Source organism: Chrysemys picta, chromosome 2 (assembly GCF_011386835.1).
Source record: "Chrysemys picta bellii isolate R12L10 chromosome 2, ASM1138683v2, whole genome shotgun sequence".
Taxonomy (NCBI): domain Eukaryota; kingdom Metazoa; phylum Chordata; order Testudines; family Emydidae; genus Chrysemys; species Chrysemys picta.
In genome coordinates this window covers 129,550,351-129,575,252 of record NC_088792.1, presented here as the reverse complement: position 1 = coordinate 129,575,252, position 24,902 = coordinate 129,550,351, and the positions used below count along the sequence as shown (strand labels likewise).

Sequence of the window (24,902 nt, the reverse complement as noted above, 5' to 3'; positions counted from 1 at the left end):
AGGTTTCAGAGTCTAACAAAAACCAAGTGGGGGGGAGGGGGAAGAGAACACCCTTCTTCCTTGAAAAGGAAAACTACACAGACAAATATACTACCCCTGCAGTTCACCACTCTGCAGCAGTTTCAGATTCCTCTCTCAACCACTCAACCAGCTTTCAACACAACCCATAACTATAAAATGTCAACCAGTCCATAACTGCAAGCATTAGAAGGGCAGTCTTCATTTCAGCTTCTTATTAGCTCCTACTCCTTACTAGAGGGCACTGGGCTATAGGGGAGAAATAGTATGTTTTCACATATTGTGATCGTCTTCCTACATTCCAATACCTACATTTTTGGCATAGATTTAATACAAACAAGAAACAGATAAGGGTTCTACCCAGAATGTGTTTTACAAATAACCCCCTGAAGGAAGAACAGTTGACAAGCATACAACTTTGCAGTCATCTTCCAAAACTTAGTACAGAAAACATGAAGTTTAGATAGACTTGTAGTGACCCAAAATTCTCAGGAACACCAAACAAGTCCTGGATAGAACAAACCACCAAAACTCATAGTTCTTTAGATAAGCCAAATACTAGTTTACAAAAGGTGGTATGGAGGAAAAATTCCTTTTTTTAAAAACAGGAAGTTAATAAACCTTGAAAATTTGAGAGCTCATAGGTAATCCCAGATGTTGCATAAAGCAATAAAAAGTTTGACATTTTCCATTTTAGTCTTATTCTTATGAGAGTCAAACAGCATGTTGTAAGATGGGCCACATGTACTGGGATGCATCTTAAAATGATTAATTTCTTTTCATTTTGCTGTTAGAAATGCACTTTTTTGTTAACAGCTTCAGCAAGCCCAAAGAGTCTTTTTATGAAACGCTCCTACAGGTGTTCAGAGTTCTTTAAAATCAGACTAGTACAGCACAGTGCAAATGGCCTATACTTGTGGTTTGAATACTACCTCATTAAAAAAGTTACTCCAATTAGTTGGCTCATACCTGATTACTGGCGGCCATTATCAAGGTTCTCGTAGGTGCAGACTGAGGTTTACCACTTGGCATAGGCAATGCTGGTGGTAAACTGGCCATAAGATGAGTCGGTGCTTGCAGATTGAACTGGTAAACATTAGGAGTTGTGCAAGGTGGCGTATCAGAATCCTTTTGGCAAAGAAAAAGGGGAAAAGAAAAGCAACTTTACAGAAAGTACAGTATACACAGACTATGCATCTGTAAATGCAATGATTCAGTAACTGATCGTGTAAATACTGTAAAATCTGGGTTAAAGCCATTTCAGTGTGAAATTAAATACACGCTGGTGCTACACTTACATTATGTAGCAGTTTTAAGAGTAAACTCTAAAAACCTGCATTGAGAAAAACAGTTTAACTGTCAATCATGGTCTCAGATCAATTTCCACTCAGCTCAGACTACAGCCATATGTGAAATTAAATTCTCCACTCTCCCAAGTTAAAAGTCATGGGGACAAAGGTAGGAAAGAAGAAAACAAGGAGAGTAGCATTGGTAGATACACAGGGACTGGAATTTTAAAGTTCTGATCCTATACCAACAATTGAGCAGTTTGCTGGTAATTCAAATTATTTGTACTTATCTGTACAGAAAAGTTACTCACTGGTAATTGTTATAGTCTTCTCCCATCCTACCCAGCAACAGCAAAGTTAGGGCTCCACCTACCAAGAAACAAGGAGACAGACGATCTGCCAGTCATGACTAATATACAAGCACCAAATCATCCACTTCCTTTCTGGTTAAAGTTCTCTAATCTTATCTACTACTTTCCTTTGGAAGACAATGACACTGCACCAGGGGATGAGAGAAGGATTAAGGTTGATAGAAAGGAATACTATGACAATTACCTGTCAGTAATTTGCTTTCCATATGCCCTCTTCTCCCATCATGACCAACATCAATTAAAGACAAGCGTTGAGCCAGAGGCGGTGGTCTTACTACTATGGTGCTTGTAGCACTTAACTGCCAACAAAATAAGCAGAAAAGGACAGTTCCAGCTATTAATATCAGATAAAGATGCGAGGAGACAATCAGGTAGCTGTCTCAAATATTAATGATTGATTCTTCTACTTTGAGTCCAAGAAATTGTCATGCACCTTACAGAAGATTTTAGTCATTTGGACACAAGACTATTTTTAATCCACTGATGTCGTGACAAATATCAAAAAGAATGAATAGGTAGCTTTTCTAAAATTGTTAATGCAAGATGGTTTAATTCAGGGCTTACTTGACATCCAGGAAAAAAGTCTTCCTCCATTTCAAAAGAGAAAACAAATATAAGTGCAACAGATACACCGATATGAAATTTATCACCAGACTAAGTGAACAAGGCAGTTGACTCCCTCTTAACATGGGTCACTATCCAGCTGTAAGCTCACCTGGATGTTGTAAGAACTGAAAGGTTCCCAGGACTGAAGAATCAGTCTTATAACCAGATGTTCCAGGAGTATAATGCTAACAAATTTTCTTGGAGCGAGAAGAGGATTAGCCAGACACTCTTGACAAGACATGCTTACTAAAGTGAAGACTGGTGTGTGATGATTTGCTAGGAGGCAAAAATTCCATAGCAGTCTGTTTAAAAAGAATTCCCAACTGGAAAGTTATGCAAGCGGGTCAGAGATGTATCTTCTACAAATGATGAGACTTCCATAATCCAGATAGTGAAGAATCCTCTCCTTTGATTTCTGCAGTAGAGGACCTGGATGACAATGCTGTCCATGTAAGAATTAACCATTATGTTTCATTCTGTGTCAGAAGGGGATCAGCAAAGTTTACAGAACTGAGTCAAGTGTATCCCAGGGCAATACAAGGTAGTGCCAATGAGCTAGGTGGATTGGTATATAAAAATAGGCCTTCAAAACCCAACATTGGGTGGTGTAGAAATAAAGGTGAGAAGCCTATCAACATCCAGAACAAGAGTACAGTCATCTCTTTATGAGAATGTATTGAACAAAGCACTTATCTAATGGGCTGCCACAGAAAAAGGAGAGGAAAAAGAGAGAAACTCCCCAAGCACCTCTGAGCAGTGGGAAGAAGTTACTGTTGCAGACTTCGGAAGGCACAGAAAACAGTTATATCTTCTGGTCTGATTGCATCTTGAGGCAAAGTGGCAGAAGGAATTCACTCATTGAAGAAAGATCTTTGTATTCCACAGGGAGATAGTTTAGTGATAAGTCAATGCACAGGTGGCTATCTACCAGATCAGACACAGTAATGGATACCTGCCATACAACAAATGCAGGGTCTGAAATTCCCAGGCAGTTTTAAACATGCAACCTATGTGCTGTAGCACTATAAAACCCTAACAGGTAAGACAGCTAGACTACATGGATGGGTAGTTGAAATTTCACACACACCCCTCCCCCCAAATGCTTAGCTTTGGTGTTGGGTTAGAGGCTGTGTGTTGGGAAGTGGGGGAATTTCAATGGACAACAAGTCCAAGCAAAGACCAGAAGCTACCATAAATCACACTAATTTAGGTAGGGAGGCAGAAGCAGCAGGTGGGAGGATGGACACTGTTGGACCTGCAGCCCTTAAAAAGATAGGCAGAGTTTGAACTCTGTGCTGTTGCAGTCAGTGCCAGATCATTCCAAAGAGAGGACCTGAAACAAAATTCCAGGGCAGTCAATCCACCAAGTAGGAGTAGTGGTGGACACAGATAGCAGACTGTTCCAGGACTAGAACACTCCTTTGAAATCCTTTTGAAGTCAGACAACCGCTGAGGGATAAGAGACCAGGGAGAGAAAGAGAGAGAGAGAGAGAGCCAGTAGCAATACCGGAATGGCTACTAAAAGGATATGTAGTTCCAGAAAAGCTGGACGAGCATAAGTCCATGGGGCCGGATGTGCTGAATCCGAGGATGCTAAAGGAGTTAGCGGATGTGATTGCAGAGCCATTGGCCGTTATCTTTGAAAACTCATGGCGATTGGGGGAGGTCCCGGATGACTGGAAAAAGGCTAAAAAGTAGTGCCCATCTTTAAAAAAGGGAAGAAGGAGGATCCAGGGAACTACAGGCCAGTCAGCCTCACCTCAGTCCCTGGAAAAATCATGGAGCAGGTCCTCAAGGAATCAATTCTGATGCACTTCGAGGAGAGGAAAGTCATCAGGAACAGTCAGCATGGATTCATCAAGGGCAAGTCTGCCTGACTAACCTAATTGCCTTCTATGATGAGATAACTGGCTCTGTGGATGAGGGGAAAGCAGTGGACATGTTATTCCTTGACTTTAGCAAAGCTTTTGATACTGTCTCCCACAGTATTCTTGTCGGCAAGTTAAAGTAGTATGGGCTGGATGAATGGACTATAAAGGTGGATAGAAAGCTGGCTAAATCGTCGGGCTCAATGGGTAGTGATCAATGGCTCCATGTTTAGTTGGCAGCCGGTATCAAGCGGCGTGCCCCAAGGGTCAGTCCTGGGGCCGGTTTTGTTCAATATCTGCATTAATGATCTGCAGGACGGCATGGACTGCACCCTCAGCAAGTTTGCAGATGACACTAAACTGGGAGGAGTGGTAGATACGCTGGAGGGTAGGGATAGGATACAGAGGGACCTAGACAAATTAGAGGATTGGGCCAAAAGAAATCTGATGAGGTTCAACAAGGACAAGTGCAGAGTCCTGCACTTAGGACGGAAGAATCCGATGCACTACTACAGGCTAGGGACTGAATGGCTAGGCAGCAGTTCTCCAGAAAACGACCTAGGGGTTACAGTGGATGAGAAGCTGGATATGAGTCAACAGCATGCTCTTATTGCCAAGAAAGCTAATGGCATTTTGGGCTGTATAAATAGGGGCATTGCCAGCAGATCGAGGGATGTGATCATTCCCCTCTATTCGGCACTCATGAGGCCTCATCTGGAGTACTGTGTCCAGATTTGGGCCCCACACTTCAAGAAGGATGTGGAAAAGTTGGAATGAGTCCAGCAGAGGGCAACAAAAATGATTAGTGGGCTGGAGCACATGACTTATGAGGAGAGGCTGATGGAACTGGGATTGTTTAGTCTGCAGAAGAGAAGAACGAGGGGGGGATTTGATAGCTGCTTTCTACTACCTGAAAGGGGGTTTCAAAGAGGATGGATCTAGACTGTTCTCAGTGGTACCAGATGACAGAACAAGGAGTAATGGTCTCAAGTTGCAGTAGGGGAGATTTAGGTTGGATATTAATAACTTTTACACTAGGAGGGTGGTGAACCACTGGACTGGGTTACCTAGGGAGGTGGTGGAATCTCCTTCCTTAGATGTTTTTAAGGTCAGGCTTGACAAAGCCCTGGCTGGGATGATTTAGTTGGGGATTGGTCCTGCTTTGAGCAGGGGGTTGTACTAGATGACCTCCTGAGGTCTCTTCCAACCCTGATATTCTATGATTCCATGGCCAAAAGGGGAGTTTCCCAAATTTTGGCAGCTGCTTGGCTTACAGGAATCCAAAAAGATTGCCCCGCTCTCCTGAGAGAGGCAAAAGAGACTGCAGACAACATATAGGAGAGAGGGAATCTATGGAAACACAAAGCTTCCAAAAATAGAACCATCACAGTGGGTCTTACTGGTAGCCAATACTCAAACCTATAGGCTCCAGAGGGGTCTAACCAGATGAAGAGCTCTCAGGCTATCATAGCCTATGTTACATAGGCAGAGAAATCAGACAATGCAGAAAGATGGGGCCCAAGACTCTGGAACAGTACTTCATGAATGAGAGAGGACTGATTCTGAGCAGTCAGTTTAGAGCCCTGGGGGGTGGGAAATAAGTAACCTGAGTATTTCCCCTTTGGTATTTGCAGGAAGGCATAGCCTGAGTATTTCAAATTGGAGGAGAGATCAGTTCAGAGGCCATTCAGAATTATCCATGGGATTCTGGTGCTTGCTCACATCACTTTCACCCTCTGTGCTGAAAATAGTTATTCCAAAGCTGCATGGAAATTGTTTTAAAAGACACTGACAACTTAACTAAATACATGGGCTGAGACCTGTAAAGTTCCTGAAGCACTTAAACTGGGTAAGGCAGACTGGAGGAGAGATTGGTCCTAGGAATGAAAATTTGTCATCTCATTTTCTTTTATCCTGACTTCTCCCCCAAACCAATATATTTGGGATGTAATAAAAGAAACATTAGTATGCAGAGGGAAAAAACAACCAACAAATTATCAGGCTTTAATCATGACCACTGCTTAAAGCACCTTATTGCTCAGGATGCTTCTGCAAGGAATTAAAGTAAAGCCTGTAGCACTTTATTAGGGATTAGGGGATGACCAGATAGTAGCTTAATAGATTTCCTCTGTGGTGTCCAGACCCTTTCTGCTCAGAAGGCTGCAGTTAAGTTTGTTGAACGAGGTCTTATGTCATTTGGAATGCACTGAACAGGCTTGTGACACACCACTTGACTCCGCTAGCTATGGAATATTATATGGAATATGGATATTTTCAAGCCCAGATATGTTGAACAAAATAAAGATGTTTTAATAAAATATAGCTCTCTCATAAGGTATATTTTCACTGCTTCTCATATCTAGCAAGTAACATAACATTGTGGATGTTCATGTGGAATATTCGTGTTTTTGTTCAAATTAAGTATAGAAGCAAGAGAATCTACCTTTAACAAAGAATTCTGAAGTAAGAAGAACTACCCTGTGCTCATGAAAGATGTTGTAGGGCTCAAGTCTTCTATTATCTAAAAAGACTGTCTTCAACTTAAGATGCTAGAGTTACACAGATTCCCTTCCGGCCTTATTCTGAGATCTGGGTTCAATTCCCAGCTTTGTCAGACTTCCTGTGTGACCTTGGGCAAGCCACTTTGCCTCAGCTCCTCATCTGTAAAATGGGACTATACTAAAGCTCACATAGTTGTGAAGATAAACCCATTAGTGTCAGAAGCACTCAGATATTAGGATGAGGGGCAAGAATCTAGACTGGAAACAGAGATTTTGGAAATTCTTGCTCAAACAACTGTGACCAGGAACCACATCCTTATGGAAAGGAAGTGCAGGGAGTTAGCTGACCAATTTGAAGGGAAGAGTTCTCAAACTTCTAGCACGATAGGCAGATCCAAACCAACACACTACCCTACCAGAGGCTACCACCACATGACCTACAAGACACTTAAACAGGGCTGCACTTTTGACTTTGTTTAACAAAGGGACATAAAAAGTAGTTGCGACATGTTGCAATCCCAAGATTAGGTGATTCAGTAAGAATCTACGCTAAGAATCTACAAGAGCTGGAGCACCTGGTTTCTGATCAATGAGCTTTCTATCTTTGAGCAGAAGATGAGAAAACCCAAGCAGCAGATAGACATGTGAGTCAGAGCATCTTTCCTTGGGGGAAAAGAATCTCACTTTTGTGAATGCAAGAAAATCTGAGGTAGCCTAGTTCCCCAGGTATCTGCTAAAACAGTTCCTCTTTCAAGGGCCACTTCAAGTTTTCAGCTAAATGCAAAAACAGTCTGGCCAAACAATGTCCCCATTCTTATATGGATTGTGTCAACTATCATCAGCCCATGAGAAAAAAATCTCTATTGCTTTAATGTTTAGACTTCAACTTCTTGTGACTCCTTGGTGACTTATGTAAGACATGATCATATTGTGTGATTGAATTTCTTCTCAGTTGATCCTGAGTGCCAACCTGACTACTCTAACAGTTGTTTAAGATGCAGGCTAACATGATTTTTTTTTAAAAAGCACACTTTTGTGCCTGGCAAGATGTGGCCAGGTAGTCCATAGATTCATCCCCCACCAACACAGTAATTAGAAAAGAGTTTGTCCTGGTTTTGGGAGTGTAGGCTTTTTAGTTTTTTGTACTGGGATCTTACAGTTGTGATCACGTACACTGGCAGACCAAAGCAGCTTTAAAGTCCCTTCTCAGGTGCTTTTTGCATATAGCCTTCTGGGAAGGAATGCCCTCAACAGGAATTACCATGTCTCTGAAAGGGATACCACTACTACCACCACCTTGGGTAGGACAAGAAAGTCATTTGACCCTGGTACCCTGCAAGACTTATGGGCTTGAGTGAGCCATCTTCTTTGGTAGGAGTGTCTCACTATCCTGAGTAACTTCTTCAAAAGATAAATGAAGGGAGGATGGCAACTTCAATTTTGGATGACAGATAGTTGCCTTGTGTGTTAGTCTGTTCAGCTATTGCCATCATCTGGCAGGCTTCTCAATGGCAATCATCCACTTTCTCCCCATGGTTTGAAACAGAAAAATAGTGTCTCCTGCTTCCTTGTCTCAGTGTTATTATCCAAATTTAAATGGTTTCATTTTTTCCAGAGTAGCCACTAGAACTTGGTGAAATTTTTAGCTTTTGGAGATTTTTATTCCCTTGTCTTTCAAAAGGAGACGGTCATCAGTAGAAGACTAACTTTCTATCTAAAATCTGCTTTTGGGTTTTAGCCAATAGCCTAGTAAAGGGGTCCTGAATCCCAGCACTCCTCATCTAATATTTGGAGACAAAGTTAACAAGTGTTTTTCTTAAGCACTTCAGAGGTCCTCCTGTTGAGAATGAGAGAAAGAAAGGATGCTTGAGTACTTGAAACATTATTTGAATACCCAGTTAAGCCTGGAATGAGTTGCTGGGCCTTATCTTTAAAAGGTAAACAAGACAAGTAGTTTTGAACCCAATCCTGAGAAGTCCTCAAATTGTCAAGGATAATTCTGTTTGTTGAGTCCGAAAAGAGGAGGATAAATTACCATTTTATGAAGTCTCAGATGGTGTAGAAGAATACAAAAGCCCAAGCAAGCTATGCAGACCAAACCTGATCCCCTCAATATTGTGTTTTTTTGTGGTCAAGAAGTTACAGCAACACTCCCCGCTGTCACAGTTCCTGAAAGGGACTGCTTGCAGGTGAACTGATCTTTGGCTTGCTTCATTTCCCAAAAGGACTAAAATCTGGCAATTTTGGTCACTTGAAAGGAATTGGAGATTTCATGTGTTGCTGCTCCAAAAAAATCAGTTTTAAGAGCTAACATTGCAATGTATAAAACAACAGTGCTGAACTGTCAAGCTGCTTGTGCTTCCAGAGAAAAAGAATCTGGTCTGAGGGTGAAAGGAGTATGGTCAAGCCCTTGAGTCCTGTGGACTAGACGGGACTGCCTGTTTTCAGTAAAAGGGTACAGCTCATGTATGCACTTCAAGGAGAAGTCAGGATCCAGAAAAGAAGATATATTGGGGAGAATGGAATTTTCCTATGGATTCCCTCTAGGCCCTTTTTAATGGTTGAATAGGTAGGAAGTCTCTGCATCAAAGGATTTTTCCTTGTTGCTCTTCTCCATTCTTTCCCCATTGTCCACATTACCCTGTGAACTGGACTTTCCCCCTCCCTCCCTCCCCCCCCTTATTTACAGGAGTGATAAGTTGTCAGAGAGGCCAAATGGGAGCTAATTGAGGCATAGGGCTGCACTCCATACGTCCAACCCAGAAAGAAAAAAAAAAAAAACCTGGAAAGGAAGCAAGCACACTTGTGTTTATATGTTAATACTTGGTTATTACATAGCTTTTTTCATACCAAGATCTCAGAGTGTTTGATAGAGGAAGCTAAGTATTACAAGGCAGCAATGTGAAGTAAATTGCCCAAAACTGCACAACAGTTCACTGACAAGCAGGAATAGAACTTTGGTGGCCTCACTCCTAGTTCAGTACACTAGCCACTTCACTGGATTCCGCCTTCAGATATGCTTTGAGGCATCATTTCTATGAGATATATGAATGAAGACCATCATGTCTCTTTCCTACTTGGTATGAGGAGCCATAACACTGTCTAATCATCACTTGAGCAAAGTGAGAAGGAGAGATACCCAAGAAAGCTTTTCTATCCACAGCAGCTTATGACGTACGGATTTTATGAACATGTGCTATTTTTATTATATAGTTTTCATTATAAATGCTTTTTAAAAAAAAAAACCCAGATTTTACAAAGCCTTCATATTTAGGACTGCAACTGGCCATTTTCTCTGCTTGAAAGTGAATTTTTTAAATTATGGGAAGGATTATTGTAAGAAAAAGGTACTTTGAAAAGTAGCAGGGCTAAAACAAGTAGGGGACTGAAATTGGTCAGTCATTGAGGATTAGTGCCTTTACTTTGTTTGGTGGGGGAAATGTTAACAAGATTAAACTAAAGTTTACTGAATATGCCAAGTTGGCCACTACTAAGATTTTAAAAATATGTATAATACCCTTTAATTTCACCACACACTCTTCTGCCAGTTCTGAATGTGGGCTGTTAAGCTCATTTACTCTTTTGTTGACATTCAACATACGTAAACAACCTTAATATTAGGAAAAGGAAAGATTTGCAGGCATGGAAAACAGTGCCCCTCAATTTTAGGATTTCTACAATTTGTTGCATTACACAATATTCTGTAACTATTATGCTTTAATTCAAGTAAATTATGTTTTATTGTGAAGACAGAGCCCAGAAAAAGCCAACAGAAAATGCATAGAGATGCCATACTCCAATATCACAGCTGTACAATTGAACTCAATTTGTTAACTTTACAACAGGTAATGCATGTATCACATTCTCCTTTTTCTGTTCAATGTTAACTTCTCATAGACTCTAAGGTCAGAAGGGACCATCATGTTCATCTAGTATCACCCTCCTGCAAATTGCAGGCCACAGAACCTTACCCATTCCTGAAATAGACCCCTAATCTATGGCTGAGTTAATGAAGTTCTCAAATCATGGTTTAAAGACTTCAAGTTACAGATAATTCACCTCTATTTTCTACCTCTTGAATGCAAGCTTAATATTGTTTTAATGTAAAGTATTGAAGTGTACATTTAGTGCAAATGCTTGCCCTCCCTGAACTGGACTGGACAGTGTCTTTCTCACGTGTCCTTGATACAGGGTGGAAATGAAACTAGTTTTTGCATTCAGATTACCTCAAAGACACAAAGACTTCTTATAAACTAGTGAAAAGCGACAAAGAGACCTGTGGCACCTTACAGACTAACAGAGAAGTGGGTATTCACCCACGAAAGTTTATGCTCCAATATGTCTGTTAGTCTATAACAGGGGTAGGCAATCTTTCAGAAGCGGTGTGCCGAGGCTTCATTTATTCACTCTAATTTAAGGTTTCGCGTGCCGGTAATACATTTTAACGTTTTTAGAAGGTCTCTTTTGATAAGTCTATATTATATAACTAAACTATTGTATGTAAAGTAAACAAGGTTTTCAAAATATTTAAGAAGCGTCGTTTAAAATTAAATTAAAATGCTGATCTTACGCCACCAGCCTGCTCAGCTCACTGCCAGCATGGGATTCTGTTCACCTAGGCCGGCAACGGGCTGAGTAGGGCCTGCGGCCGGGACCCCAGACCTGGGGGGTGGTGTTTCAGGGGTCAGGGCAGAGGGCTGGGGGAGGGGGTTCAGGGCAGAAGGCTGGGGTGTGTGTGTGGGGGGGGGGGGGTCAGGGATCAGGGCAGAAGGCTGGGTGTGGGGGGGTTCAAGGGTCGGGTCTGAGGGCAGGGGGGGTGCAGGGCAGAAGGCTGAGTGTGTGGGGGGGTTCAGGGCAGAGGGATGGGGCTGTGGGGGTGCAAGGCAGAAGGCTGGGTGTGTGTGCGGGGGTCAGGGCAGAGGGCTGGGGTATTCGGCTCGTGGGGGTGCTCCCAGCCCCCTGCCCTGAGCGGCTCAAGGCAGGGGACTGGAAGGGATATGCCCTGTTCCACCCCCTTCCCCCAGGCTCCGTCCCTACCTCTCTCTGCCTCCTCTACGGAGCAGGAAGCATGCTGCCGCTCTTCCCCCTCCCTAGGGCCATCAGCTGATTGGTGCAGGGAAGGAGAGGAGGAGGGGCAGGAAAGCACCATGCTGGGGGAAGAAGCGGGGGTGGGGGGAAGCTTGGCTGCCGCAGAACCAAGCTTCTGCCTCCTGCCCCCGCAGGGGAGAGCGGTGGGCGGGGGGGCTGGGGCCGCGTCAGGGAGCTGCGTGCCTCTCAAAATCGGCTCGCATGCCGTCTTTGGCACACGTGCCGTAGGTTGCCAACCCCTGGTCTATAAGGTGCCACAGGACTCTGTCGCTGTTTACAGACCCAGACTAACCTGGCTACCCCTTGGATATAAACTAGTGAGCTCTTCACTGCAATGGTGTTGCAACAGCCCACGATAATTCTGCTTGTTGATTAACATCCCCAGAGGACAAGTGTGGTTCTCCCAACCCCTCTCCAAACCATGACTACTATTAAGTACCCAAGGTGGTTATTAGCTCAACTCCTGTGGCCAGCCACATTCTTGATCTGTAGTGATTGGGATGGGATTGAGGTGAGGCACTTGGATTTCTTCTATGGCCTGAAGTGGTCACTACCTTCTGTTTTGAAGCTAAATCACATCTGTGTCAGGGCAGTAAACCTATTGGACAGTCTGCCCTCAGAGCACTCGAAAAATGCTATGGTTTAATCACCAACAGGGACAGAGTGTTCTTTTGACAATCAATGATTTGGGTGGTCGTATAAAAAAATCTTTTGTTCTCCATCCCTAGGAGCGCTCTTCTCAGGCTCAGTCCTCACAGTTCATCTTGGTTGACAAGTTAATCTGCAACCAAGGAAGCTGAAGGGAAGGTGGGTGGAGCCAGGGTGGCAGAACTGTTTGAATCGGATCACAGAGTTGCAGATAAGGCCAGAAGAGATGACTGATCATACAGGTCAGCCTACATAAGAGGCTACAGGACTTCCCCAGAGTTAATTCCTGTCCAAAATAGAGCATGTCTTTTAGAAAAACATCCAATTTTGATTTGAAAATTTCCAGTGATCAATTGTTTAAAAGATCTTTAAAATTCCTATGGTTTTGTGGAAGACAAGGAGAGATATTTTGCCTTTCACCACAGCTTCTGTCAGATCTCAAATAAATATATCTCGGGTGAACAGCTTGGTTCATTGTGGATATCCATGCTCATCAGCAGATTACATTACCTCCTATTTTAAGGAAAATGCCTATTATTTTGCAAAGAAAAAAACTGATTGGGTTCAGACGGTCCATGAGAAGATGAAACAAATTCTTCATCTATTTTAGTTCCTGCCAGGAGTGCTCCACAGGGCTGAGGAAGTTTGGTGCTACCACCTGGATCCACATCCTTCCTGGCTGGTAAACTGCTTAGCCCATTTCTACTGGAGTTTGTCAGTGCATCAAATAATGGATGGCTGCCAACTTCTTAAGTGCATCCTATGCTGCTGCGGAATTACCTGCTCACTTGTGAATCATGTTCTTATTTATTTTGTTCTTATTTAAAAATGGGCACTCTTGACTTCAGTCTCACATTTAAAGTAATAGACTGCACTCAGGCAAGGTAAGGGAACAGGGGAATGTGGGAGGAAACTGTGCAGAGGCAAGGTAAGGAGTAGGAGACTAAAGGGAAGAAGTGACTACACAGTCATAAAGGCAGAAGAATGAGAGAAAGATAGGTATAGCAGTTCCCCCAACTCAAAATGAAAGGAATATTCCAAGCAGCCAAAGCAGGGAGATACATGTTCTGTATAAATTTAAGGTTGCATTTTGAACCACAAATTGGAGATGAGCTATTAATTGGGGATTGGTTCTGCTTTGAGCAGGGGGTTGGACTAGATGACCTCCTGAGGTCCCTTCCAACCCGGATATTCTATGATTCTATTATTCTATTTACCCTTGAGACTAAAAACAAATGAAAAATCATGTATTAACTTTTTGAAGTTTGATTTTTTGGCATCTGTTTCTGAATGCTTGTGGTTGGCACTACTGCTGAAGGGAGCCATCCATTTGATGACAACCTGACTAACTGTTCCTCTGTGCTTCATCTTTCCTGTGCGATTAAGATTGAAGATTGTGACAAGTCAGCTGTCTTAGATGCCTTACTTTCCTTGATTTGTGTTAATCTGGATAGGATACAGAAACTGCTTTACTCTCCTAATAACAGATGAAGATCAAGTATCTGCTGATATGTAGCTCAGTTGCCTTTCATACAGCTGACAACAAGGTGATGTACCTCAAGGCAGAAGGATGGTGCTGTCTTTTGTGGCTCTTACCATTTCAGAATGCCTTCTAGAATTTCTGTTTGGCAATGGTGACTAGACGGTATAGTGAAGTCATATGAACCTCTGAGAAGTGGGGTTTGTCTGCTAGGTGTTAATTTCTTTTGCAACTTGGGAGTCTCACCACATTCCAAATTTCTTTTAGAAGCTTTTCGGGGCAGTCAGAACAGGTGCTCTTCATTTGCTTCTGGCCAAGCGCTTGAATCATCTCTCCAGATACAGATCTACAATGGTTCATGGTTTTGACACTAGTAAGACTAGATTACTGCAATGTATTTTATTTAGGCACTACATCTTTAATTCATTCAAAATCTGTACCTGGCCCAGAATGCTGCAGTAGGCTTGAGCTAAGTATCTCATTATGAGCATATTACAATGGTGCTTTATAAGCTATACTGTCCACCTGTGGGTTTTGGTGTGGAGTTTATAGGCACGGTTATTGACCTAAAGAATCATAAAAGGATGAGGGGCTACCTAATGACAAACCACCTCTTTTCACGTCATACTGTTGCAGTTAAATTCAGCAGTGGCACAAAATCTCAATATGAGAAGGTGCTGATAGCATGACTTTATTCATGAGGGCTCCTTGGCTTTGGAATTTAAACCCCACCCCTCGGTCCAAAAATAGTAAGTTTATTCACTTTCATGGCATGATGTGAGGCTCATCTCCTCATGCGGGGCTCTATGAGGAAGATTTTGCTCGATGGGCATCATCAGGATTGATGATGCCCACGCTTTTTTGCTTTACAGGTTACTGATGGATTTTGGGTTTTATATCTGCTGATGTTTTAAAGAAAACTACAAAGAGTGCCTAGAGCTTCAGATAGACTGTTTAATTCTTACAGTTACAAAGGGGGTAAGACAGCTTGTTACTGACTACTAGTTTATGTTTTAGTAAGTTTGATGAAGACACAAGAACACAAAAGAATATCAACTTATTATGGCAGGCTAGAATGATATATTGAAACTTTACTTTAAAAAGTAAGTAGTGCACTAAGTGCTGCTATTTTAACTAATAGACCATTGTAGCTTTATAGAGGAACTTTCTGGTAATTTAATCTATTAAAGAAGAAGAAGAAAAAAAACAACAACTTACAATATCACTGCCAGAGAGCGATGATACAGAAGAGGCAGATGAACCTGAGGACAACTGTTGGGTACTAGTTAATGACAAAGCCAAGTGTTGGTTGAAGGGTGATTCAGAGCCTCTGTTCTGTTGTTCTGCACTGCATGGAGTTATGTGCTCTCTTACTTTCATTCTATTGTCTGTTGATAAAAACATGATCATCATTTAGAAGCACATGAAACCTCATCACCTTGTAGTTTAGAAAAAAGTATTTCCCAAAGTTGCATTAACTAGCTAACGTTAAAAGTTTTCAATAGCAAGAGTCTCAGGCTACATCTACACTGCCCTGCAGTTTGGACTATATGGGACTGAATAACTGTGTGCACCAAAGTGCTACGGTAACTCCCATATGAAGACACGGAGGGAATGAACTAAAAGGTTCCTAGTTCGTATTACCATAGTCACCTTTAACAAAGATTACAATAATGAGAACTAGAAACCTTTTAGTTCATGCCTGCAACATCCACACAGGGGAGTTTCAGTGCAACACTGTGGTGCACACGGCTATTCACACCCCCATAATCCAAACGGCAGAGCCACATATGCAAGCCCCCCATCTTGAAATTAAACTCAGGTGCATGATACCTTACTGCAGAATTTTGTGAATAGCCCAGTACAGAGAACATATTTACAACTGGATCAGTCCAAGAAAGTTCTTTTTCTGTATTTCTTGGAAAGTATTTTAGTAATTTGAAGCTTCTGAGATCAACTCCTATACTTACCAATATCAGGTGACAGACTACTTTTGCCTCCCCATGTCTTTTTAATCCATGCTCTGTAGTCAATCACTTCCTGTGTCACTTTGATGATTCTACCTAATGTGCTAGAAACAAAGTTATATTTGTAGACCAATATAGAAACTTAGTGGGGAAACAAAGAGGTTAGATATTCAAAAACTGTATTCTACATGAACAACTATTCAAATGAACTAGATTGATTTAAGATTTAAAGAGGTGATGAAATAAACAAGGTATTATCTTAGCATTCATGACTTCGTTTGCTTACTATTCAGTTTAAGCCACTGGCAATGCAGACTTGCTATTAAATGACGACATCTGTTGCACTTCCTACCTTTACTAGTGTTAGTGACACTATAGTTGAAATGGACTGTCAGAAACACAAGTTTCAACCAAACTTTTCTGTAGTAACACCTTTAATAATTAAAATACTTGTACTTGATAACAGCACCTCAGAGGATACAAGTATTCCCTAGGGAAACTACATAATCATGGCTTCCTTATGTCCTTCATGGAGTCTCAATTAGACTACAAATAATTCATGGAGTAGAAACCTCAGTTAATACAGGTCTTGGTCTCAGACTGATTTTGACACTGAAAGACCTTCAATCTTTTGCCATAGATTTAAAAAATGGGGGAATTAAAGGATATTAAATCCCTACAAATAATGCATAGTATTAACGTTCAGCATACAGCTGCTGGGAGACACCAGGAATAGAGGAAAAACTGGGGCAAGTGGTGTGGGATTGCCTGGCCACTGAACTCCAAGAAGCAAAATTATATTTCTGGCAACTATACTATTTAAATTTATTAGACGCAATCCTAAATCTCAGATTTAGACTGCAGAGGTAACACCTACAAGTTTCTTTGATGACCAAGGGGATATATCAGGACCGGGACCACTTAAAGACTGAGCCCAAGGAGGGCTAGAGACACACCACCAGAAGAGTACTGAGATAGACCCTGGTAGACTGTATACCCCAGAAGAGGTCTGTTCTGGTTCACATGCAGACAGTGTGCATGACTCAGCTGGAGGGCTGAGTCGCTGAAAAAAAAAAAAAAAAAAAAAAAAAACACCTGAAAACCACTAAAAGGGGTCACCAGAACTGAAAGAATGCAGACACACTCAACCAGAGGGGGCGCTCATGAGATGTGAGTGCCGACCCTGTTACATTTGGTACCAGCAGTGGGATTCTTCAGACCAACCCCTGATTAACAAGGGGCATGATTATGGAGGAGGTGATCCACCTGTTGGTGGCAGGCCAACAGCAGCAGATAGCTGTGGTGCAACAGCAGCGCACCCAGACCCTGCTGATAAAGAATCTGATAAAGAATCTGCAGAGGCAACAGGTAGTCAAGTTTGTGACACAACAGCAGTGGTGGGAGATCCACTCCAAGAAGCAGGAGCAGAAAGAGAGACACTTCAGTCACATCACATCTGGCAACTTAGTGGGTTTAGCAGGCGAGAGGCCTGAAGCCCAGCCACGGAGATGTTATGGGTGTGGACATTTAAGAAGGGCTTGCCCTGGCAGGAACAGCAAGGTTTAATTGCTTTTATTGTGGAGAGCTGGGCCACATAAAAGGTTTTGCCCTTTAAAGGGCTGGGCTTAATGCAAGGGGAAAGGCAAGGGCCCCAAGGATAAACCAGATGAATAGAGGATGCTGGGTGCAAATCCCTATGAGTTAGGGGTAGGTGCTCCAGAACTGACAAGGGAACCAGGCAAGCAGGACAGTAGGGCTATTGCAAAGGCCCCAAGAAATACGCAGGCCATGGCCAAAGCAAGGGAAAAGGCTGTGTGTTTTGCCTGCAGGATGGCAGGGCATTTAAAGAGATATTGCCCTCTCAGAGAAAGGAGGGGCAACAAGGGAAAAGATGGCTATCCCAGGCTGAGGCAAGACTGAGACAGTCAAAAGAGAGACTGGGTGGGTTTCTCGGCCCTCATGCAGGAGAGACCAAGATGGCACCCTAGGATCAGGAGGGTTTGGGACCAACTAGGTAAGGAGGCAGAGGAGCTGGGAACCAGAGGAAGGATGGCAAAAGGGGTTCAGATGGAGCCCAAGTACAGGATAGTATAGGGACCCATACAGATTCCCAGGAACAACAGGATACAGATGGGACCCCCCCCCAGATCGTCAAGGTCACCGGTTATGGTGGGAACCCAAGTTGGACCTCACAGTGAACAGGTTAGTACAGGGACTCAGACAGGGTCACCCTAAGGAAAGAAGGTAGAGCAGGCTGGTTCTAGGAGTTCCCTCCTAAGTGTTGACGAGCTAACCAAATGGCTGGAGTCAACGGAGAGTGAAATGGAGGATCTTAAGTGCCAGAGGGAGCAACTAGCCATGGATCTCCAGTTTGCTAAGGAGGAAAAAAAGCACCTGCTCCACTTGGTAAAAGACCTCAAGACAGCTCGGCATACAGGGATGGACAAGCTGTTGCGTGCAGAGACCCTTAAGTGAAAGGATCCTTAAATACTCTCAGGTAAGAGAGACCTGGGAGAGTAGACCCTGACTAAAGGGAGCAAAAGGACACAGAAAAACACTCTCCAGATAGAGAGGTCAGGGAGAGAGAAGACCCTGCTAAAGCGGGGCAAAAGACTAGTAGAACCACCACCCCAATCCTATCAGGGAGGGGAGGGGTGAGATGAGATGGAGTGGACTAGCCCAAAGGCTACCTGCTGGAGTCCTCATGGTTTTGCCACACCCATCCCAGCCAAGGAGCAGTGGAGAGGTCCTCCAAGCAGCCTAGAGTGGTTGAAAGGAAGCAACCAATCAGAGGGGCTGATGGAACAGCCAATCAGGGGCAAGGAGAGCCATATAAAAGGAGCAGCAGAACAGCATAACAGTTAGTTGCTGTTTGGAGCTGGAGAAGAAAGGACTGAGTGCCTGGCTGGAAGAGCAGCAGGACCACAGACAGCTAAGTCGGGGCAGGGACTGGCAAAGTGAGAGGATCCTTCCTGGCTACTAGGACTGATCCAAAGACAGTTTGCTGGCAGGGATTGGGGAAGCAATGAAGGAGCTCCTGACAAGCTGCTGGGACTAAGTAGGGACTGAGCCTGGGGAGGGATGCAGGAAGATAGTATCTCTGGGGAGGAAGCCCTAGGGATATGGCCCCATACCAGGACTGGGACTACTTAAAGACTGAGCTCAGGGAGGGCTAAAGAGACCCCACCAGAGGGGTGCTGAGATAGGCCCTGGTGGACTGTATACCCTGGAAGAGGTCTGTTCTGGTTGTCATGCAGACAGTGTGTGAGAGAGACTCGTCTGGAGGGCTGAGTCGCTGGGAAAAAAAAAAAAAAAAAGACTTGAGAACCACCGAAAGGGGTTATCACAACTGAAAGAATGCAGACACACCCAACAAGAAGGGTGCTCAAAAGAGGTGAGTGCTGACCCCATTACAGTAAGACTTTTATAGTAGGGCTCTGTGGGCCACAGGTTTAATTTCTAAAGGGGTCTGCACTGCCATTTGAAATTTCGTAGAGGTCAGCAAATGAAAAAAAGGTTGAAAAACCACTGTACTAGACAACAGGCTTGTCTTCCCTACTTCACACCTGCCCTCTATCCTCATGCTGTTTTTTATGGTAGCTTTTTCCCTTTAAGTTTAGAGAAAAGGGGGGAAAATACATCTGAATAGCCTATCTTACTAAGAAGGCTCAGTTACCAGCAGCCCAGTCACTTAGCCCTCTAATTTACAAGTCTGAACGGTATTTTAGAAAAGCAGACTCAAGGCATGACCTACAACAGAACCCAAGACAAATCTTGCCTCTAGCATTAACTCCATGTGTTGCATTGGGCAAGTCGATACCTAAGGCCATGTCTAACCTTCAGAATTATGTCAACCTAACTTAAATCAGCATACAGGCCCCACAATTATAAAAATGTGTGCGCGCGCACACTTGGCTCCTGGTTTCTGTGATGCACGTCCTCACCAAGAGTGCTTGTATCAAGTGTCTTCTCATTGTGGGATAGAAATATTTATCAGTTTGTGTATGGTGAAATAGACAGTTATCCACATTTACATATAAATAAATCGAATCCTTCCAAACCTAGATGTAATTAAACATTATACTTGTATAACCCAAACTCTTAAAGCAACAAATAGCAGCCTATCTTGTAATGACTGGGGAAAAGTTTAGTAACACCAATATTACTGGCATACAAACGCAGGTAATGTTGGTTCTATTATCCATCAAGTTAGAGAATAAATTGCAAGTCCTCACATCACAGGAATGCTTTTGCAAGCCTCTATTACAGTCTCCTCTCCTCAAATGGTCATCCTGAAGAATCTGTTCTCCTTCATAGCCTCTGTACTGGAGCAGATCTTATTTTCCCCCAAGACTGGTATATCCTCAGATGATTGCCCTTGGAGGGGGAGCAACTGAGTCTCAGTCATGGACAAAGGAATGTAATGTCCTTTTATCAAATGAGACCCTGAGGGCAGATATGACCACCAAAGATGTTTCCTTATAGGTAACACAGGAAACCATACCTAGTCATTTGAAAGGTAAAGTTAGTGTTTGAAAAACCAGGTTCACAGATCCTGTTCATGAAGCCTTCTTTTAAAAAAGTTGGATACATGAAGATTGTCCTGGCTCCTAAAAAGATAGTGTTCCCACTGCTGGTAAATTTACACAGGGTGTTGTGACTAAGGTCTTTCTGGAATTTAAAAAGTAGGGATAGGCTACCTAATGTGTGCAATATAGATATCCACTCTCCTTGCATCAGACACCATCCAGCCCTACTTGTATGTAGTAACAGAATTATGAACACTGGAGTGTCTATCAACAAAGGAATTACCTGAAGTATACTAAATTCACTCTTTTCTGCACTCAGTTCTACAATTAAGAAGAATTCTGGGATATAAATCAAGACTGGACTCCACACTAGGTGATCTGGAGGCACTTTTCATACATAAGCTATGGTAAAACCAGCAAGTTGGCTAGGCATACCTTGTTTGGTATGTCAAAGCACGATAATTTTTTCCCTCTATCATGGCCCAGAGAAGAGAAGTGAAGGCATACCCAGATGTCTGACCAGAAAGAACTTATTTATCTTAACTAGATCTCTTCAGATATTTGGATATCTGGTAGAGTCTGGTCCAACTTTTGTGTCTCACTCCCAAGTCTGCTCAGACATTAAGCTTCCCTTCTATATAAATGGTTGACATTTGTCCTTCAATATCGAACATAGGCAAGTAAGTTTAATTCTCTGGTTGTTAATGCTGGTAAATTTTCCAAGCTTGCGTGTTAATGAAATTGGGAAGATAATATGTGCGGGAGTATAGGAGAGGGAGAGTGGCCTGAATTAAGAGAACTACTGATATAGATTTGGAGAGGGAAAGAGTAGAGCACATACCATAAACAGGAGGAAAAGATAAGGCAGGAGAGAGAGAGGAAAAAAACTGTGGAACACACTAAAAACAATGCAGGAAAAACCATACTGATAATCTATCCTAGGAAAGAAAATTGGAGTGAAGCCTTAAGGAATGGAAGGTAGGACTCCAGGATAGAGAAACTGAGCTACCACCTTGTTTTTAATAGATGATCTTATGGACTTGAGGCTTTAGAGCTTTATGGGTCTTGTTTGAGCTTGGAGAGCCTTCATGTGCTTCCAAAATTCAAGACTTCTGTGTTCAAAGAAGTTACCCCTTCCTCAGAAGTTTCAGTTCTTCGTTTAAGAGGGATGGGTTGTGTGATTTGTTCTCTCCATCTAGGAGTTGAAAGGACCAAGAAATACAAAATGGTATCTAAAGCTTCCTTGTCTAGAGTGCCTCTATCATGTTTGACTAAGTGCACTGGCAAAGTAAGAGGTTATTGGCAAGAGCTTGCAGCACAAGAACAGAACACAACTCCCTACATGACCACACAAAGGCCTAACAAACCTGCAGGACCCCTCAACTACTCAGTCCCTTGCTACCGAAGCAGAGGGAGTGAGAGATTGTTGGATGCAGAATCTGATAGCTAGTTCCCAGAATTACCTCTGTTCCAGGTGGGCCTTGAGTGGGCCTGACTGGTATATAAGGGCAGTCAGCAGCGAACCAGCTGAGCGGCGAACAGCAGAGGCTAACAGCGGGAGTTTGCCTGGGAGCTCGCTTGGGGAGAGCGCACCGAGGCTTCCATCTGCAGGTTTCTCTGAGTAGTTCCTGCAACAGTTGAGGAAGCTCTTAAGAGGACGGTGATATGGAAGGTGAGCGATCAGCTGTTGTAACCTGCACAGGTTGTGCCATGTTTGTCTTTCTTCCACAGGACAGAAGCGACTTTGTCTGTACAAAGTGCAAGCTGGTCTCCATATTGGAAGAGAAGGTTCGAGGGCTGGAGAAACGAGTATCGACTCTGAGCTGCATAAGGGAAAATGAAGATTTCCTGGACAGACGTCAGGAGATGCTTCTACGGCCGCAATGTTCTGAAAATTCAGAGCAGGCGCAGCAGGGACAGAAGGATTGTGAGGAGATTTGGCAGCATGTGACCTCCAGAAGGAGAAAGAGGAGTGTCCATGCACCAGCAATGGAGATACAGGTGAGCAATCGTTTCCATGTTCTCTCTACAGGTACTAATGCGGAGAGTGGACTAGATGACCCATCTGAGGGAAGGGAGCAGAAGGAGACTCCACCGATTGGAAGGCAAAAGATGCACTGTCCTAGGGATGGGGGTTCCACGACCACCACTCCCAAGAGGAGGAGGAGGGTGGTGGTGGTCGGGGACTCCCTCCTCAGGGGGACTGAGTCATCTATCTGCCGCCCCGACCGGGAAAACCGAGAGGTCTGCTGCTTGCCAGGAGCTAGGATACACGACGTGACGGAGAGACTGCCGAGACTCATCAAGCCCTCGGATCGCTACCCCTTCCTGCTTCTCCACGTGGGCACCAATGATACTGCCAAGAATGACCTTGAGCGGATCACTGCAGACTACGTGGCTCTGGGAAGAAGGATAAAGGAGTTTGAGGCGCAAGTGGTGTTCTCGTCCATCCTCCCTGTGCAAGGAAAAGGCCGGGGTAGAGACCGTCGAATCGTGGAAGTCAACGAATGGCTACGCAGGTGGTGTCGGAGAGAAGGCTTTGGATTCTTCGACCATGGGATGGTGTTCCAAGAAGAAGGAGTGCTAGGCAGAGACGGGCTCCACCTAACGAAGAGAGGGAAGAGCATCTTCGCCAGCAGGCTGGCTAACCTAGTGAGGAGGGCTTTAAACTAGGTTCACCGGGGGAAGGAGACCAAAGCCCTGAGGTAAGTGGGGAAATGGGATCCTGGGAGGAAGCACAAGCAGGAGAGCGCAAGAGGGGAGGACTCCTGTTTCATGCTGAGAAAGAGGGACGATCGATGAGTTATCTTAAGTGCCTATACACAAATGCAAGAAGCCTGGGAAACAAGCAGGGAGAACTGGAAGTCCTGGCACAGTCAGGGAACTATGATGTGATTGGAATAACAGAGACTTGGTGGGATAACTCACATGACTGGAGTACTGTCATGGATGGATATAAACTGTTCAGGAAGGACAGGCAGGGCAGAAAAGGTGGGGGAGTTGTGTTGTATGTAAGAGAGGAGTATGACTGCTCAGAGCTCCGGTATGAAACTGCAGAAAAACCTGAGAGTCTCTGGATAAAGTTGAGAAGTGTGAGCAACAAGGGTGATGTCGTGGTTGGAGTCTGCTATAGACCACCAGACCAGGGGGATGAGGTGGACGAGGCTTTCTTCTGGCAACTAGCAGAAGTTGCTAGATCGCAGGCCCTGGTTCTCATGGGAGACTTTAATCACCCTGATATCTGCTGGGAGAGCAATACAGCGGTGCACAGGCAATCCAGGAAATTCTTGGATAGTGTAGGGGACAATTTCCTGGTGCAAGTGCTGGAGGAACCAACTAGGGGCAAAGCTTTTCTTGACCTGCTACTCACAAACAGAGAAGAACTAGTAGGGGAAGCAAAAGTGGATGGGAACCTGGGAGACAGTGACCATGAGATGGTCGAGTTCAGGATCCTGACACAAGGAAGAAAGGAGAGCAGCAGAATACGGACCCTGGACTTCAGAAGAGCAGACTTTGACTCCCTCAGGGAACAGATGGGCAGGATCCCCTGGGAGAATAACATGAAGGGCAAAGGGGTCCAGGAGAGATGGCTGTATTTTAAAGAATCCTTATTGAGGTTGCAGGAACAAACCATCCCGATGTGTAGAAAGAATAGTAAATATGGCAGGCGACCAGCTTGGCTAAACAGTGAAATCCTTGCTGATCTTAAACGCAAAAAAGAAGCTTACAAGAAGTGGAAGATTGGACAAATGACCAGGGAGGAGTATAAAAATATTGCTCAGGCGTGCAGGAGTGAAATCAGGAAGGCCAAATCACACTTGGAGTTGCAGTTAGCAAGAGATGTTAAGAGTAACAAGAAGGGTTTCTTCAGGTATGTTAGCAACAAGAAGAAAATCAAGGAAAGTGTGGGCCCCTTACTGAATGAGGGAGACAACCTAGTGACCGAGGATGTAGAAAAAGCTAATGTACTCAATGATTTTTTTGCCTCTGTCTTCACGAACAAGGTCAGCTCCCAGACTGCTGCACTGGGCAGTACAGCATGGGGAGAAGGTGACCAACCCTCTGTGGAGAAAGAAGTGGTTCGGGACTATTTAGAAAAACTGGACGTGCACAAGTCCATGGGGCCGGATGCGCTGCATCCGAGGGTGCTAAAGGAGTTGGCGGGTGAGATTGCAGAGCCATTAGCCATTATTTTTGAAAACTCATGGCGATCGGGGGAGGTTCCAGATGACTGGAAAAAGGCTAATGTAGTGCCCATCTTTAAAAAAGGGAAGAAGGAGGATCCGGGGAACTACAGGCCAGTCAGCCTCACCTCAGTCCCTGGAAAAATCATGGAGCAGGTCCTCAAGGAATCAATTATGAAACATTTAGAGGAGAGGAAAGTGATCAGGAACAGTCAGCATGGATTCACGAAGGGGAAGTCGTGCCTGACTAACCTAATTGCCTTCTATGATGAGATAACTGGCTCTGTGGATGAGGGGAAAGCAGTGGATGTGTTATTCCTTGACTTTAGCAAAACTTTTGATACGGTCTCCCA

The 24,902-nt window shown here is 43.8% G+C and overlaps 1 protein-coding gene across 10 annotated transcripts in view; it reads right to left on the bottom strand.

Moving 5' to 3' along the window:
• Positions 1-24,902, bottom strand: part of TENT4A (terminal nucleotidyltransferase 4A) — a 117,569-nt gene that overhangs the window by 17,232 nt on the left and 75,435 nt on the right. For 4 of the 10 annotated variants that reach the window (XR_010598517.1, XR_010598518.1, XM_024109622.3 and 1 more), the window contains exons 9-11: positions 15,840-15,940; positions 15,088-15,257; positions 988-1,146 (exon numbers count right to left, since the gene is read on the bottom strand). Coding sequence is in view for 6 of the 10 variants with exons in the window: in XM_024109622.3 (XP_023965390.3) it covers positions 988-1,146; positions 15,088-15,257; positions 15,840-15,940 (430 nt within the window). In the remaining 4 variants the exon portion in view is untranslated. Of the gene's footprint in view, positions 1-987; positions 1,147-1,618; positions 1,677-1,862; positions 1,978-14,016; positions 14,216-15,087; positions 15,258-15,839; positions 15,941-24,902 lie in introns of those variants that run through there. The other 6 variants (XR_010598520.1, XM_065584199.1, XM_065584200.1 and 3 more) reach the window with 3 other exon arrangements.